Source organism: Alosa alosa, chromosome 7, assembly GCF_017589495.1.
Source record: "Alosa alosa isolate M-15738 ecotype Scorff River chromosome 7, AALO_Geno_1.1, whole genome shotgun sequence".
Classification (NCBI taxonomy): Eukaryota; Metazoa; Chordata; class Actinopteri; order Clupeiformes; family Clupeidae; genus Alosa; species Alosa alosa.
This window is the reverse complement of record NC_063195.1, coordinates 17,938,544-17,955,616: the sequence shown is the minus strand read 5'-3', so window position 1 is coordinate 17,955,616 and position 17,073 is coordinate 17,938,544. Positions and strand designations below refer to the sequence as shown.

The window sequence follows — 17,073 nt, the reverse complement described above, 5'->3', positions numbered from 1 at the left end:
TCTCTGTTGGCACCGGATGAGGTCTGTCTATTTTCAGTGACCCACGTTCACTACATAGCATTCACTCAAGGTGTGTGTGTGTGTGTGTGTGTGTGTAAATGTAACGGAAGAAATGCATAGACCTCGTCTGACTAAATAGTTGGGGATTAATTTGATGAGCAGTCTTGGAATAAAAAAATATTTAAGCAACATCAAACCGTTGGCTTGCAGAGGAACCTCTGCTGGTCGCAAAGGTATTTTCAGAGAGGAACATGAAGACCCAGGGAGAAGACAGAAAGAACAGAACCAAAAACAAAACCAAATTAGGCTCAGTCAAATTCCGGAATATTCTAGAAGACCCGAGCTGTCGTCAGTCCCCAATCCCACCCCAGGACCCCGACCAGCAGAACTTGAACTGCCCAGGCTGTGGTCATAATGATCTCAAATCAAACCCAGGCTCGAAAATGACCTCAAGTTGAGGCCTGTCAACCAACCCAACCCTGGCCCAGGGTCTCCAGACCAGATCAGTTAACTGGACTGATAACAGAGGCCAAGGCAGCCAACCTCAGAACCAGACCCAGTCCACAGACTCCGCTCAATTCAACTGTAAAGCACTGCAGTCCTACTGAACTACATCTGAAAGACCCATTCATATCAAACAAGGATAACCTTCCTCCTTACATCGATCGGGACAAGTGCAAATCCCAGTCTCGATCAAACCGATCGTCCAAGTTGGGTCCAAAACAATTGTCCTTGCCTTTCGCTCTCTCTCCCCTCTCGTCGTTTCTAGTCCAAAACACCAGTTGCCCCCCTCCCCCCCACTTGTCTCTCCTTTATCCACCACTCTCTCTCTCTCTCTCTTTTTCTCTCTTTTTCTCTTCCTCTCTTCCTCTCTAGTCCAGGAACTTGTGGGTGTCTCCGTACATCCAGCGCTTGGGCGGCAGCGCCGCTTCGTTCAGATGGCCGCAGTCCTCGCTGCTGCAGCGGCAGGACTGGACAAACATGACGGCGCGCTCCACCTGCGTGCCGCCGGGGCACCGGAAGGGCACCTGGACGGTGCGGGAGCGGGCAGGCTGGCAGCAGCGGCCGTCCAGGCACACGCCGCAGTGGTTGGGTCGGTAGAGGCGGACGCTGCGGCAGCCGGCGTAGGCGAGGCGGACAGGCTCGGGGGACTTCCGGGTGCGGGTGCACTTCTTTCCCTTCTGTGATGGGAGGAGGACGGAGAGAGAGAGAGAGAGAGAGAGAGAGAAAGAGGGGGGAAAATAATGAAAGGTGCAGAGGGTAAGGGAGGAGTTTTGAGGGCATGATGAAAGGATGGAGAGAGAGAGACAGACAGAGAGAGAGAGAGAGAGAGAGAGAGAGAGAAAATAATGAATGGTGGAGAGGGTAGAGGGAGAGATATGAGGGCATGACGAAAGGATGGTGAGAGAGAGAGGAAATAAGAGAGGATAATGAAAGGATGGGGGAACAGAGGAACAGAGAGGGATGACAGGGTGAAGAGAGAGAGGGGGAAATGGTGATGATGGAAGGAGAGAGAGGGAAGGGAAGAATTAAAGGGGAGGAGAGGGGGATAAGAGAGTGAGGAGGAATGAGTGTTGATGTGAGTGGAAAGAAACCGAGAGACACAGGGAGAGAGATAGAAAGACAGAGAGGGAAGAAAAGATGGAAAGAAAAGAAGGAACACAGAAAGAAGGATATGAGAGTGAGAGAAGGAAGAGAAGCACAAGAGGGAGAGACAGAGAGAGAGAGAGAGAGAGAGAGAGATAATCAATACATTGTTCCCATGCAACAACACATTACATGTCAAACACCATCAGATATATCATCCAATGGACACACTGGGGGAGTGCTCATGTTTACGTGCATATACTGTAAAACCCAGGAATAACAAGCTGATCACAGACTGGCAAGTGCTGACAAACACGGGGGGAGGCCAAGAGAGGATTCAGCTTCTGATATAACATTGCTAGGCAACACTGGGCCCAACACATCACTCAAAGTGCAACTGAACACAATATTGTATCTTTGGCCAAAACTTGCCTACTTGCTTTAGGCTGAGAACAGTCGAAGACTGATCGTCATAGTGCCAAGATATGCAAAGCAGGGTTTGGCAGAGGGGAACTATATCTTTAAAAGTAGGGTTTGTCAGAGGGGAACTACCAACTTTAAAGGGAGTGTTTGTCCGAGGGGGACTAGATCTTTAAAGGTAGGGTTTGTCCGAGGGGTAGTACATTTTTAAATCAGGGTTGGGGTTGTCAGAGGGTAACTACACCTTTAAAGGCAGGGTTTGTCAGAGGGGAGCCGCCCTCTCAGGCTGACTGCCCTGGGACCATGTCTCCTCCACACATAGGGCTTTCAGATATAACCTCCGGAGTATATGCAGAGGTTTGTCAAACGGAGGTCCTACCCTTCAGATGATTGTGTGTGTGTTTGAGTGTTTGTGTGTGTGTATACCTTTTTTCCTCATCATCATTCAGAGGTTTGTCAAACGGACATCCTACACCCTTCAGATGATTGTGTCTATTGGTGTGTTTGAGTTTTGTGTGTGTGTGTTTACCTAGGTCCTTTTTTCCGGATGATTCAGGTGTTGTTTATCCTACTCGCTATCATTCAGACTTGTTTATGTTTTACATTGCCGCTTCCTCTGGACTGTGCTGACATCCACTCCCAGGACCCCACCAAGCCCAGTGGGGTGTACACCATCTTCTGTCTGTCTCCCCCCTGCAGGTCTATTGTGACATGGAACTTTATGGTACCGCCAATCAGGGGAGGATGGATGCAACAAACAAAATGCTAACACTAAAGTGGTTTGTTTTTTCATGGTTTATTTTTCCAAAAGCATCCTTCCCATGTGTCTAATGCATTTACGTAAGGAGCTTGGAACAAAGTTGGGTTTTCTTTTCGTTTTCATTTTTCTAGGCATATTTATGCTCAACAAATATCAGTGAGGTCATGAGAAGGCTATCAATGAACAGAAAACCGACCGTGTTGGCTAACAATTTATTAAATACTCCTGTTATTGTCGTCAACGACGTCGCTGTAGGCTACTGCCTTTTCAGCGCCTTCTGCTTATGATGATTTGGTCTTTTGAATTCCTCTCACTAGGTGTGAATTTTAACCGCATGTTCTACGCTTTGTTCAGACACAGCACATTTACATAATGTCCGGAGGAAATACTAGGGGGGGAGCAGTAGAACAACCGGCTAAGTTTGGACTTCCATATGACCGTTTATGTTGTTCAGATATACGGTCCCACCGTTTAACATCCGCCGAACCTCCGGTCTTACACGTATGTCTGAAAGCGCTTTAGGTGTGAATTTTAACCGCATGTTCTACGCTTTGTTCAGACACAGCACATTTACATAATGTCTGGAGGAAATACTAGGGGGGGAGCAGTAGAACAACCGGCTAAGTTTGGACTTCCATATGACCGTTTATGTTTTCAGATATACGGTCCCACCGTTTAACATCCGCCGAACCTCCGGTCTTACACGTATGTCTGAAAGGGCTTACAGAGAGTCCCTGGATCACACAACACACACACAGAGTCCCTGGATCACACAACACACACAGAGTCCCTGGATAACACAACACACACACAGAGTCCCTGGATCACACAACACACACAGTTGCAGTTATTCTAGCTACTGCACGGCCCATTTAGCCGCCAATCCAGGCAGGCTGGTTTAGAGTCGGCCTCAGGGCTCCCGGCCTGAGAACCAGAGGAATAGAGGGGGACTAGCTGACTGCGTGTCCAGAGAGACGCACTCACTGAGACGGGCACTGCACTGGAATGTGTTGGGGGTGGTGGTATTTTGTGTGTGTGTGTGTGTGTGTGTGTGTGTGTGAGAGAGTGAGAGAAAAAGAGAAAGAGAGTACAGTATATGTGTCTGTGTGTGACTCAATGTGTGTGTGAGTGAGTGTGTGTGTGTGTGTGTGTGTGTGAGAATGTGTGAGAGAGTGTGTGTGTGTTTGTATGTGTGTGTGTGTGTGTGTGTGTGTGTGTGTGTGTGTGTCTGTCTGAGAAGGGGGCTGGGGGCATGTGGTGGGGTGGGGGTCTTGTGTTATATTTAAATGGACATCAACAGGAGTGTCTGGATCAACTGGTTCCCATGTACTACTATTTCAACCCCCTCACTGGCCCACACAACAGCCTCGATATTCATCAAAACATAATTACCATAGACATATACATTATATCTATATATAGACATATATTTATATATATATATATATATATATATATATATATATACACACACACATTATATATATAGATATAGATAGATATATAGACACCAAGATATAAAGGTAATACACTCTCTATAGAGGGTAGTAAAGGAGAAATAGTGTAGTAATCGTCTTTTCTTAATGACTGGCCTGCCTGGGAAAATAGAGACAGGAGAGATTGGATGGGTCGTAGTGACAGGAAGAAAAATAACCGGGCGCCATTCCAGTTGCTGGGGTGACGGAAGGGGCTCAGACGCACACAGGTTACATTAGTAAACATCGACACTCAAATAGCAGAGTGCACTAAGTGCTAAAGATGATACGCTAGCTACTAAAAGAAGCTAATGCGTTTTACATTACAGGGTACCTTGTCTGACACATGTAGTTGTGCAATTTATAATCTCTTATAAAATCCTAACCCCTGTATATTTGGTGAATGTGTTTGGAGGGACAGGGGAAGAGTAGCTAGGTTGGCCCATATGGAATAAGTCTGTTAAACGTATGAATATTGACTTATATGTACTATCATAAAACAAGTTAGAACGAGAGTTCTTCCATTGTTCCATTATAGCCCAACTTTCGGTGCTGCTAACCATTTGCACCATCTCAACATATTTCGCCTTTGGTTTGATGGACAGCTGTACCTTGGGGAGGATATCCAATGAGCTGCAGGGTCTGATGTTGCAGAGGCGGGTTTCCTTCTGCAGCTTGCACTGGGCATTGTCGTTGGTGATGCGGGAGGACACACCCACTCCACAGCTGCTGGAGCACGGTGACCAATCAGTGGTCTGAACCACACACTTCTGAGAGGGACTCCAGACTATGGAGTGTGAGAGAGAGAGAGAGAGAGAGAGAGAGAGAGAAAGAAAGAAAGAAAGAAAGAAAGAGAGAGAGAGAGAGAGAGAGAGAGAGGAGTGTATGAGGGGTGTGGTTGAGAGAGAGATTTTTATTACAATGTACAAAAGCACAAAACTTCAATTGATCAATATGAGCAAAATGTTTGAAAAAAGGCAAAAGCACAAAGTCAAACCCAGACATCAGACATAGAGATAGAGAAAGAGAGAGAGACAGAGAGAGAGAGGGATGGAGGGAGATAGATATAAAGAAAGATGGTGAGAGATATAGAGAGAGATAGAGATCAGCAGAGCGATGGAGAGAGAGAGAAGCAGAGATGGATAATGGAGAGAGATGGATACATAAACATCAGGAAAATTACTGACTGCCATCATTAATAAGTTCCCACATTGTTTATGGAATGAGTGAGACAGAGAGAGACTTTGATTTTGTCAGAACACATTCAAATTTATAAGTGAATCAAATCGCCATAAGATGTCAAGAGAAAGTACATAAAGGCAGCCAAATCTATATGAGAATGCAAGGAAGACAGGGAGACAGAAAGAGAGAAAAAAAAAAGAGCTTGGCCTGTAAAAACCTTTCTGTAAAAAAAAAAAACAGTCTGTATCCTCTACTGAAGAACTCAAGAAAGAAAGAAAGAAAGAAAGAAAGAAAGAAAGAAAGATCTTAATTTCATGCCTTTAATGCTATTCCCCCAGACTACAGAGGCTCGCCTTGAAACAAAAACGTTGAGCCAAATTTATCTTAATAAAATTAAAGCTGAGTTAAATGTTCATGTGACATTACTTAGGCAAAGCCTTGAAATATGTAGGACAGACTGTCGTCATGTCTTGTCCTACATACGGTTACCATTTGAAAAGACACTGAATGTCATTAGACTCTTATAATTCACACGCAACTAGAGAACAATAATATGCTAAACAGATGATTTAACTGGCAAAGACTTACTTTCCTTACCCTCTGTTCTAACCCGCAATCAACCACATTGCGTTAACCACCAGGGAATAATACTGAATAGACTCATCTGTCTCCCATTATCATAACTATGACTACATTACCCATGATGCAAAGCTCACCTGGCAGATGCATGTAGCCCTGCATTATTGCCATGTCCTGCCTGCCATCATCAGGACTCATTTGACTTCATGCAGCGCTGCACAGATCTGGCTGAACGTGTCTTTTGAACAATGCAGACTCCAGCATGCATCAACTTCAGCCAGAACTGCATAGCGCTGCATGAAGTCACATGAACCCATTGATTTAACTACCTATGATGCGGTCTGCCATCATGCCCATGACTACACTACCCATGATGCTTTACTCACCTGGTAGATGCTTGTAGCCTTGCTCGTCTGCCCAGTTCAGCGTTCCTCTCTCCGCCACCTCGTTGGTCACCCTATTGTTCTGATAATCTGGACGGTGCGGTGTCAGGCTGTACTGTTGGCCATCGTCAAGGCGATTCTGGTCCTGATGCTGTGGCTGCTGCTGCTTGGGCCTGGTCTTCGTCGGTTTCCGCGTCTTCGGGGGCAGCAGGGGCGGCAGCGCCCCCATGTGGCAGTCCACGCTGAAGCAGCACTGGCCGGGCACGCGGACCAGGCGCGGGTAGGGGCACTCGGCGGAGGCCAGGGGCAGCTGGGTGGCACAGAGCGGGGCACAGCCTACCGCGGCGTCCACACACGTGCACTGGTGCTTGCAGCCCACGCGGAAGCTCTCGCCGTTCTGGTACATGCGGCCGCCGAACTCGCAGCTGCGGCCCTCCAATTTGGCTTTGTGGATGAGTAAGGGAGAGACGGAGAGAGAGAGAGGGAGGGAGAAAGAGAGGGAGAGAGAGAGAGAGAGAGAGAGAGAGAGAGGGAGAGAGAGAGAAAGAGAGAATAAAGAGGAGGATGGGAAGGGAGAAACAGAGCAAGAGTCAGAGTTTTATAGTACATACAGTAGGCATTTTAAGATGCAGTCTAATCAATCACTGTCTTAATTGAACCAATGTCTTGGTTGAACATGTCCAGGAGGCGTCTTGTTCTGAAAGTGACTGAACAAAATGTGTGTGCCTCTGATGTCCACAGTCCCAGAAGGGATGAATCATCCTGTGTTGATGGATCAATGTCTCCCCATATTGTGTGATTAATGATAATTTATTTTCATTATTGACCAGAATGTCCATATTCCATACCCCACATGCTTCTGAACTTAAAAAACAAAACACAAAACACGTGACAAGAGCATGGTGCACGTGAGACCACATGTGAAGGCCGCCTGGCATGAAATCAAAGATGGCCGCCTCCCTGTCCGGTAACCATAACAATCTGCCATAACACTCCAAACAGGCAGGTCTAGCGCCCACCTCAGAGAAAACCCACACCACCGCGGCACGGCCAGCGGCCCCCCTCCTGGGACTCCTCAAATACACAAGCTGGAGTCTTACCTTACCGCGTCTGTGTGTGTGTGCTCTCTCAAAATGTCTGCCATGTGCGAGCGTGGCACGCCCAACACACACACACACACACACACACACACACACACACACACACACACACAGACACACGCATACGCATACACGCACACACAGACACACACGCATACGCACAGACGCACTCACACTCACACCCACGCACAGACGCACTCACACTCACACTCACATGCACACCCACGCACAGACACACACACACACACACACACACACACAACCCCCAGGTATGTGTCTGGTGTGTCAGTCACGGCCGAAGGGGTGTGTTCCTTCCACCCAGTGGTCCTCTAACGCAGACACAACAACCCAGCACTAGAAATACACCAAACACGGAACAGGGGGCCCAGTCCCTGTGGGGGTCAAAGGTTAACGAGAGGGCAGTGGCAGGGGAAGCGATATCCGATCCTGCTGCCCACACACATACACCACCACAACCACACACACACACAAATCACACACACACTCAAACACACCCACCCAGCACACACATCACACACCTCAGCTGACGCACATGGGGAGGATTCTTTTTTTTTTTGGGGGTTATTCTTGGGGTTCCGTTCTAGTCCGTGGTGGCGTCGGGCTTCAGAATGCTTCAGAACTCCTGTCCGCTTTTCCATGCCCCCCCCTCAAAAAACCACACATCCTTCACCATCTGCCTATATGCTAAAAATAAGATAAAGGTAGAAAATAGATGGAAAAAAAAACCCTCTCCTCTTCCAGCCTGTATGCGTCTAAATAGCATCTTTACAGGGGATTGCCCACCGTAATGCGCTTGACAAGGGTGAGGCAAGGCGTGACAGATAGTGTGTGTGTGTGTGTGTGTGTGTGTGTGTGTGTGTGTGTGTGTGTGTGTGACAGAGATGGAGAGGGAAAGACAGAGCGTGAGAGAGAGTACTTAAGAGAGACACTATATGTGTGTGTGTCAGCAGAACAGGTGGATGGGTGTGAAACATGAATGTCAGTTGAGCTAAGCCCACCCATCAAAGTGCACAAAGAAAAAAGGTGTCACCTTAACCCTTAAAGGTGTAGGTTTTTGAACATTCTAAGTTCCGCAATAATTGAAGGTTCTAAAATTCTATGTTGAATTCAATGAACCCAGATATTCTTTAGAACGTTCATTTCTCAACATTCCCTTAACATGACCCTGTGAAACCCTGTCTCTCAATGCAGTCAGTGGAAGTAGCAAACGTTTGAAAAGGAGAGAAACAGAGTCAGTCAATAGACAGAAAAAAGGAAGAAAAGGGTTTTGTCAGTGTCAAAGTAAAAGCCATAAAGAAAAAGAAAGAAACAACAGGGGACTGTGTCATCACAATGCAAACATCCTCATGCAGGTGATGGTATGCCTGTGTGTTTAGGACATCCTGAGAATATACTGTGTCACATTTGGTTGAGTTGTGACTCATTTCAGTAGGAATGCAAACTTCTGAGGCCCAGTTCTACCTGGGAGTCAAATACATGAGTCATATTCATGAACAAGGAGTATATCCATAAACCTGCCGACAGAGAGCCGATCCTAAGAACGAACAAGAAGCAAAATGTATAAACCTGGAGCTTTTCCTCCTGAACTTAGCAAGAGAAACTGTGATCTTTAAATTATATTGGCACACTAAACCAACTGCACTATGAACTAAGCTTAGAGACACTGAACCAACAATAAACTCCACGGAAACGGATCTGTTGTCGGTGATAGAAGCCTTAAAATCAGCCAGAGTAGCAGCTCGGTCCTTGCTACTCATCTTGCTTGACTCATCAGCGGTTTTGACACGGCCAACCACCCCATCCTACTATCCATACTCTCAAGCATGGGCATTACAGGCAAAGCGCTCCTGGTTTGAATCCTACCTCACTGGGCGATCGTTTAATGAGTCTTGGCTATCATCCACAACATCCACATCTCACGGCCTCGCCACAGGGGTGCCCCAAGGCTCGGTGCTGGGGCCCCTTCTGTTTGCCGTGTAGGCCTGATTATCCAACTCGCATGACTTCTACGCTGATTATACCCAAATACATCTGTCTTTCCCGCCTGACAACACCACGTCTTGCTTTGGATATCGAATTGTTGCCTCTCTGACACACCCACTTGGATAAAGGAACACCATGTCCAACTAAGCCTCTGTAGCACTGAACTGCTGCTGGTCTTCACAGCCAAACAGACCATCACGTCACAACATTAACATCACTACTGACTCCTTTTCTCTTGCTCCAATAAAGGCTGCAATAACCTTGGGTGTCATGATTGATGACCAGCTAACCTTCTCTGACCATGTTGCCTTTGTTACCCAGTTGTGCCACTTTGCACTATTCAACATAAGGACAATCAGGCTGTACCTAAACCAACATGCCACCCAGCTCTTGGTGCTGACCATGGTTATCTCTCGCCTCGACAACTGCAACGCCCTCCTCACGGGCCTTCCGGCTTGTGTGGTGGAACTGCTATAGATAGTCCAGTCCACGACGGAGCGTCTGGTTTTCAATCAACCGAAAATGGGCACACGTTACTCCACTGTTCATTGATCTCCGCTGGCTACCTCTTCTGCTCCAACTTAGTTAAAGTATAAGTATATATATATATATATATATATATAAGTATATATACTCTTTTGATCCCGTGAGGGAAATTTGGTCTCTGCATTTATCCCAATCTGTGAATTAGTGAAACACACTCAGCACAGAGTGAACACACAGTGAAGTGAAGCACACTAATCCCGGCGCAGTGAGCTGCCTGCAACCACAGCGGCACTCGGGGAGCAGTGAGGGGTTAGATGCCTTGCTCAAGGGCACTTCAGCCGTGCCTACTGGTCGGGATTCGAACCGGCAACCCTCCGGTTCCAAGTCCGAAACGCTAACCAGTAGGCCACGGCTGCCCCAAATGCTCTGATAAAAGTCTTACGTTAAACCCTCGGCCACTACGTTCCTCCAAGGAACGTCGTCTGGAACTGCCGTCCCCCTACACACACACACATAAATCCAGACTGTTTTCATTTGATTCCCGTTTCCCCCGCCCCGCCCCGCTCCTCACCTCTGCACACGCCCCACTCGCTGGCAGCGTCGTTGCCGTAGTTACACTCGAGGCCCTTGTGGTGGTCACAGGGGCGCTCGGCGCTGCAGTCCTGGTTGAGCTGGGCGGCACACACCCGGCAGCAGCCACAGCCGTCCTCCACGGAGCTCACGCCAGGAGGGCACGAGGGGGGCACCGCGGGGCACTGGCACACGGCCGGGCAGCTGGCAGCCACCTACAGAGGGAGGGGGTTAAAACACCTATTTAAAAATATTCTCACATATTCTCACACACACACACACACACAAAGGTATGGTGATAGATAGATTGATACTTTATTGATCCCTAGGGGTGGAATGTGCCTGAGGGTTTTGGTTTGGAGAACTGATGTGTGTGTGTGTGTGTGTGTGTGTGTGTGTGTGTGTGACTGTGTTTATGAGAGAGATGAGTAAAGTTAGAAAAGTAAAAAGAACTGATGGTGTGTATGTTGGTGCACTGAGAAAATTAAGACAGGAGGTATCTGAATGTCTGCCTATTCAGTGTGTGTGTGTGTGTGTGTGTGTGTGTGTGTGTGTGTGTAAAGTGTGATAAAGAGGGAGATCAAATAGCTTTTATTGTAACTTCACATTAATTCATGTCGACCCCAACTGTACAACTGACAGTGTGTCTGTCTGTATGAGTGTGTGTCAGGAGGAGAGAAAAAACTGTTTAGTATTAAAATCCTTTCCACACACACACACACACACACACCACTCAGCCAGTGTCTAGAATCATGAAAACAGACGGCAGGCAAGGCCATAACGAGAGGGCTGTTACACAACTCTTCTCACAAATCAGACATTACTGGCATTAGTGCGGGAGTCACAGAGATTAACTCTAAATGAGCCGCATGATAGATGCTTGTGACTCAACTCAATTCCCCCTATAGACACAAACCTGAGCCAGTATTCCAGTATTTATTTATTTTTTTAATGCGTGCATAGACAAGACAGACAAGATAGATAGTGGATGATAACGAACGCACGGGTAATGTCTAGACACTATCTGAGTTCGCGGAAGTCAGCTGAAGTTACTCTCCCCGTGCCAACTCGTGATCAAAGTTACAGCGCGCAACCGTCTAGCATGCCCGTTTACCGAGTTACCGGAAGAACAAGGAGAACACTCATACACATGTCCGTGCGGAGCGTAGCGCAGACAGACATACAGACTCGGAGACAGACTGACAGATTGATTGATGAGATACCGGACGCATATACGCTTAACCAGACGCGCCACAGACAGAAATGACAGACGTATCTAGTTATGCAATGACGATCACTCATTGTCTCTCTTTTTACAGTCTCTCTCTGTTTAAAGTAACCATTGGATGACACTCATTAAAGCTCCCAAGATGGACACAGACATGCATAAGGATGCGTAATTGCCAACTCGCGCTCAGAGACTTTATGCTTTAATAGAGTGGAGCCCAATAGGTTTTCTTAAAGTTGATCAACGAAATGTAGCTTTGACAGGAGTGTGTCGACAGACATGACAAACAGATGCAGCAGTTCTATGGGGTTGCTGTGTGCATACATATGATCCATCAGAAAACATGTAATTGCACTTCGTAGACAACAGATTATGCAACGAGAAACTTACCATATAGATGGTCGCCATTGTCAAAAAAGCCAGTGATATCAAAGAGGTCATGGCTAAATATCCTTTTCTGATAAACAAAACGGTCTTCAAAGAGGGTACTAGTAAACAAAGCAATGAAAAGTAAGCAAATAAAATAATTGACAGGCAGCCTCCAAAACAGCCTGAGGTCAACAGAAAGAAAATAAAAACAGCACGAAGAAAGTATAGAATGAAATTGCTCAAAAATGTATGGTCATTTACTCTCCCGCCACGAAGTACTGTGGGTCGTCAACTTTCCTCTACCTTGCAACCACGCTCTGCTGATGAAATTTATACCGACCTCGTGCGCCTCTTGGAGACCACGCCCACTACCATATGTGCAGCCAGTTAACGACAGGGCACCTGGCCAAGACATTCCAAAGGGGTGGGGCCAGCCGGCAGCGGCGAAGCGGATTGGGGGGGCTTGATCAGGGATGAATACCGTCATTCATAAAATCGCCGAATTACTCTGCATACCGCTGAGGCCCGACTCGTAGTGTTTGTTATTTTGTCTCAAATCAAAATATTATCCGTGCTTTTAAGTCGCAGTCGCACACATTCCAGCCTTCACTCGCTGTTCTGCTAACACCTAGAAAAATATACCCAGCTGGTCGCCGTCTGATATCTTAATAGCAGAACCGCCGCAGAAAAAAAGGCAAAGGTATTTCCTCCTCGGACTTCTACTGCGCGGGGAAAACTCAATATGCACAGGCCCGCTGCACTATTAACTTCACAAGCGGTCGTTTGTTTGAGACCAAGTGAGGACGAAGCTAGTTGGGTAAACCCACGCCACTTTTGAAACGACTAGAGCTTCCTGTGCAGTCTAAACAAGGGTCTTGGGAGAATGAGGGTGGGAATTTTGGAGTCTGCACAGATAATTAGGTTAAACGGGAATAAAGAAACGTTTATCTTTAGGCATATAAACCTGTATTGCTGTATAGATAGGCTTTACCTAGATGTCTGAAATTATTGGTTCAGCTTTAAGTTGGTGAAGACAACATGTTACTGAAGCTGTTTGTAATCAGTGCACCATATCATGTTTTATGAAGTGTGACTAGGTATTTTTTCAACAAGTGTCATGCACACACACTACCACACCCCCCACCTTTTACTTCCACTCTCTCTCTCCTTCTCTCTCTCTCTCTCTTTCTCCTTCCACTCTCTCTCTCCTTCTCTCTCTCTCTCTTTCTCCTTTCACTCACTCTCTTCTTCTCACTCAATCACTCTGCATGTCGTCTCTCTCCTCAACACCAAGCTTCAGCAGTGGAAGAATGAAAAGAATGCACTGCGGGCATCGGTAAGAGCACACATACACACTTCCTTATGCAAATGCAGTGTCACACACACACAGTAATTGAGCTCCATGTGTCTCCACAGTGCAGGCCGGACACACACACACACACACACACACACACACAAACACAGTTACACACACACATGCACCTACATACACATACACACACACACACACACACACACACACACACACACGCACACACTGTAATTGACCTCCATCATGTCTCTCCACAGTGCAGGCTGACAGGTGTTCCCTCCCTGTGTGCTTCTTTGGCCTTGATGAAGATGGACGGTTACCATGACAGACGAGCGACAGACAGACCCACCCATGTACGGACCCAAACAGAGCCAGACCCAAAAGAGCCTGAGCAAAAAGAGCCAGACCCAAAAGAGCCTGAGCAAAAAACTCCCCGTGGACACAGGTGGAATCACAGGTGGATGTGGAGGACATCTGATCTAGATGTGGGAGATAGGCCGTGCTCGCTGGGATTGGTCTGGAGTTGACAGAGTCGACAACAGAGTTGGTTTTGCCACGGTTGATATGTGGGGTTGATAGGTTTAAAGTGCGTGTGTGTGTGTGAGAGAGAGAGAGGGGGGGGGGGGGTCCCTGAATGCAAAAGACAGACAGAGAAGGGAAAGAGAAAAGGAAGGGATCATTGAAAACTGGAGAACGAGTATAAAGAATAGCAGGGGGGTTAATACCTCAAGAGAAGGAGACAGAGGCTAAGGCCTATAAAAACAGGTTCAGAGGACAGTGATCAAGAGAGAGGAATAGTGTTGCCGGAAGGCATCAGCAGAGAAATAAGAGGCAGGGCATGTACTCTGCGCTTTTATTGAGCCCTGTGTGTGTGTGTGTGCGTTTGTAAGAGGCAGGGCATGTGATCTGTGGTTTCTCTGTTTGTTGTTTCAGCAAGTGGAGTAAGCTCTTAGAACATCTGCACAGACACACCTTAACTGCTGACAGCCTGCCATGTCTCCCATCCACACACACGCACGCACGCACGCACGCACGCGCACACACACACACACACACACACACACACACACACACACACACACGCCTAGGCCAAACAGACAAATGGCCATGCCTATTCACGGATCCACAAAAGCCATAAACATGGCCTGCAAAACAAACATTTTCTGTACACACACGCACACACACACTGTGCCAACGCTCTCAGCAAACCGACATCATCATAAATGGTTTTATTGCCTCTCAAAAACCTCTTAGATTCTCACAGAGACATGAGTAGACACGTTTAAACCCTTTTAATGGTGTCCTCTTACAGGATGAGTGCACCACCCCACCATCCCATTGTGTAATATTTTATGCTCCATATGTTTCGTTGCCATGCCTGTGCCTCTCTGTGTCGTCTTCTAATGGGTTCCGTTTTGTGCTGTTTCCCCGACATTTAGTGTTTGTATAGGCGGGTAAGGGCTTTGTGCTCCTCTGCATGATGAGTACTATGGACCCTTTCAAGAGAGTTCCATTATCAGCATCATAGTTGGCCCCACAAGACTTCCGTTTTAACATTCCATATGTTATCTTAATGCAGAGGAAGTAGATTGGGGCCCAAATAGAACGTTCAAGCATTGTTTTTGTTTTTATTGTTGAAAGGGTCTATGGACCCTTTCAAGAGAGTTCCGTTATCAGCATCATAGTTGGCCCCACAAGACTTCCATTTTAACATTCCATATGTTATCTTAATGCAGAGGAAGTAGATTGGGGTCCAAATAGAACGTTCAAGTATTGTTTTTGTTTTTATTGTTGAAAGGGTCTATATGAATTCAATTCTTCTTCTTTGTCTTCTTTTTCCTCTGCTTCTTCTTCCTCCCCCTCTTCTTCTTCTTCTTCTTCTTCTTCTTCTTCTCCTTCTCCTTCAGCATCATCATCCAGATAGGATGAAGTGCAGCGGAAGACAACATATATTGTTTTGGCTGAGAATGACCTCTTGACATCCTGACTGTGTATAACGCTGGAGTTGGAGACAGGTGTGAGTGTGAGGTAATGAGGTGTGATTGTGTCATGTTGTGAGTGTGTTAATTGTATGGGACACAGTCGTAGAAATCGTAGAAAAGTCGTGTACATTTAGAATCACATTTTCTGGAAAAGCCCTGGAAAAGTCCTGAAAACCAGTTCAATTCATTGAACTTTTTTCCCCCATTCATTTAAAGTCATGACATTAAATTTGATCTTTTGTAGGTGTCCTGACTTGGATTATGTAATTGTTCTGATAATGTTAAGTTGCATACACTTCACTTGCCTGATAGTTTCCACATGAATCACCTAACTAGCCTTCAGGGAAAGGAATGGACCCCCCTTCCAATAATTAGGCCCAACCTGTGGAATAATGTACAAGGTCATGGAAGGTTCATCGAAAGTCCTTAGTCCTTAAAAAGAGTTGTTATTAAAATAATGTTGTCAGTTAAAATAGGTGTGAACCCTGATGAGAATCAATTGTGTAGTTGCGTACTCAGAATCAGTATCTGAATCAGAATCCTCTTTTAATGGCCATGAATGAAATCCGGTTCCACTGTTCCACACAAGGAATCCGGTTCCACTGTTCTACACAAGGAATCTGGTTCCACTGTTCCACACAAGGAATCTGGTACCAACTGTTGTTTTCATTCTAGCAGTACAATCTATAGACAATAAAAATATATGGACAATGTTCAAATATATACAAGATGATGATATATGCAGTGCCCTCCAGAATTATTGCCACCCCTGGTTCATGACGTTTAATAAAAACAGGTAAAAAAATAATCTTTTGGTGATTTATAGTAATGTCTCAATGAGAACAATGAGGTAGAATCCAACCTCCAACCAAATTTATACTGACAAAAAGAATCTCATAAAGAAATAAATATTTGTAACAAAAACACATTTGCACCCCTACAAAATCTTACAAACAAAATGTAACAGAGTAATTTTTCCATTTATATTCAACTACTTTAAGTTAATCAGTGTGAACTTTCAGCAGTAGTTCACAAACTTTCAGCAGTATAGCTAATGATTTTGTTCATGACGTTCATGGCTTATTTCATGACGTCTTGGATTAAAACAATAATTAAAAGGTTCTAACCAACTGGAAATATGACGAACATGCTTAGACAAAGACCCATGGTTATCTTCCTCCCCACACGCAGTGAGAGGCAAAACAATTCCATAAGGACCACTGTTGGAGAGTTGCAGAAAAAGGTATTAACTTAGTGTCACCAAATTCAAAGGTGACCTCAGTGCTAATAGATTATTTAGAGGGCATTCCAGGTAAAAGCCTTTTGTGTCATTTAATTACAAATGTAAATGGCAGGAGTTACTGAATGCTACAGTGACTTTCTGGAATTGTGGTCTGTCAGATTAAATGAAAATTGCGCTCTTTGGGAAGAAACACTAGGTTAGTTCGGTGTACATAGAAGAATGGCTATACGGAAAAGAACCACATGCCCAGATACAAATAATTTCTACAGTTTGAAGACATGATACACATGTGTGTGCGTGGCCGCACCAAATGTAGAAACGTCACAGGAAAATAGAGTTCTAAGTAACTCTCAGATTGGGTTTATGCCAAAACACAGAACAACTGACCACATA

The 17,073-nt window shown here is 45.9% G+C and overlaps 1 protein-coding gene across 1 annotated transcript; it reads right to left on the bottom strand.

Annotated features, from left to right (window-relative positions):
• Window positions 1-861: 861 nt before the first annotated feature.
• On the bottom strand, window positions 862-12,435 carry LOC125297799 (CCN family member 1-like). Its single transcript, XM_048248280.1, has 5 exons — window positions 12,165-12,435; window positions 10,548-10,761; window positions 6,390-6,830; window positions 4,854-5,029; window positions 862-1,181 (listed from the first exon to the last, which is right to left on the bottom strand). Exons 1-5 carry the CDS (start codon window positions 12,213-12,215, stop codon window positions 873-875), a joined length of 1,191 nt encoding a protein of 396 aa, XP_048104237.1. The 5' UTR covers window positions 12,216-12,435; the 3' UTR covers window positions 862-872.
• Window positions 12,436-17,073: the final 4,638 nt, after the last annotated feature.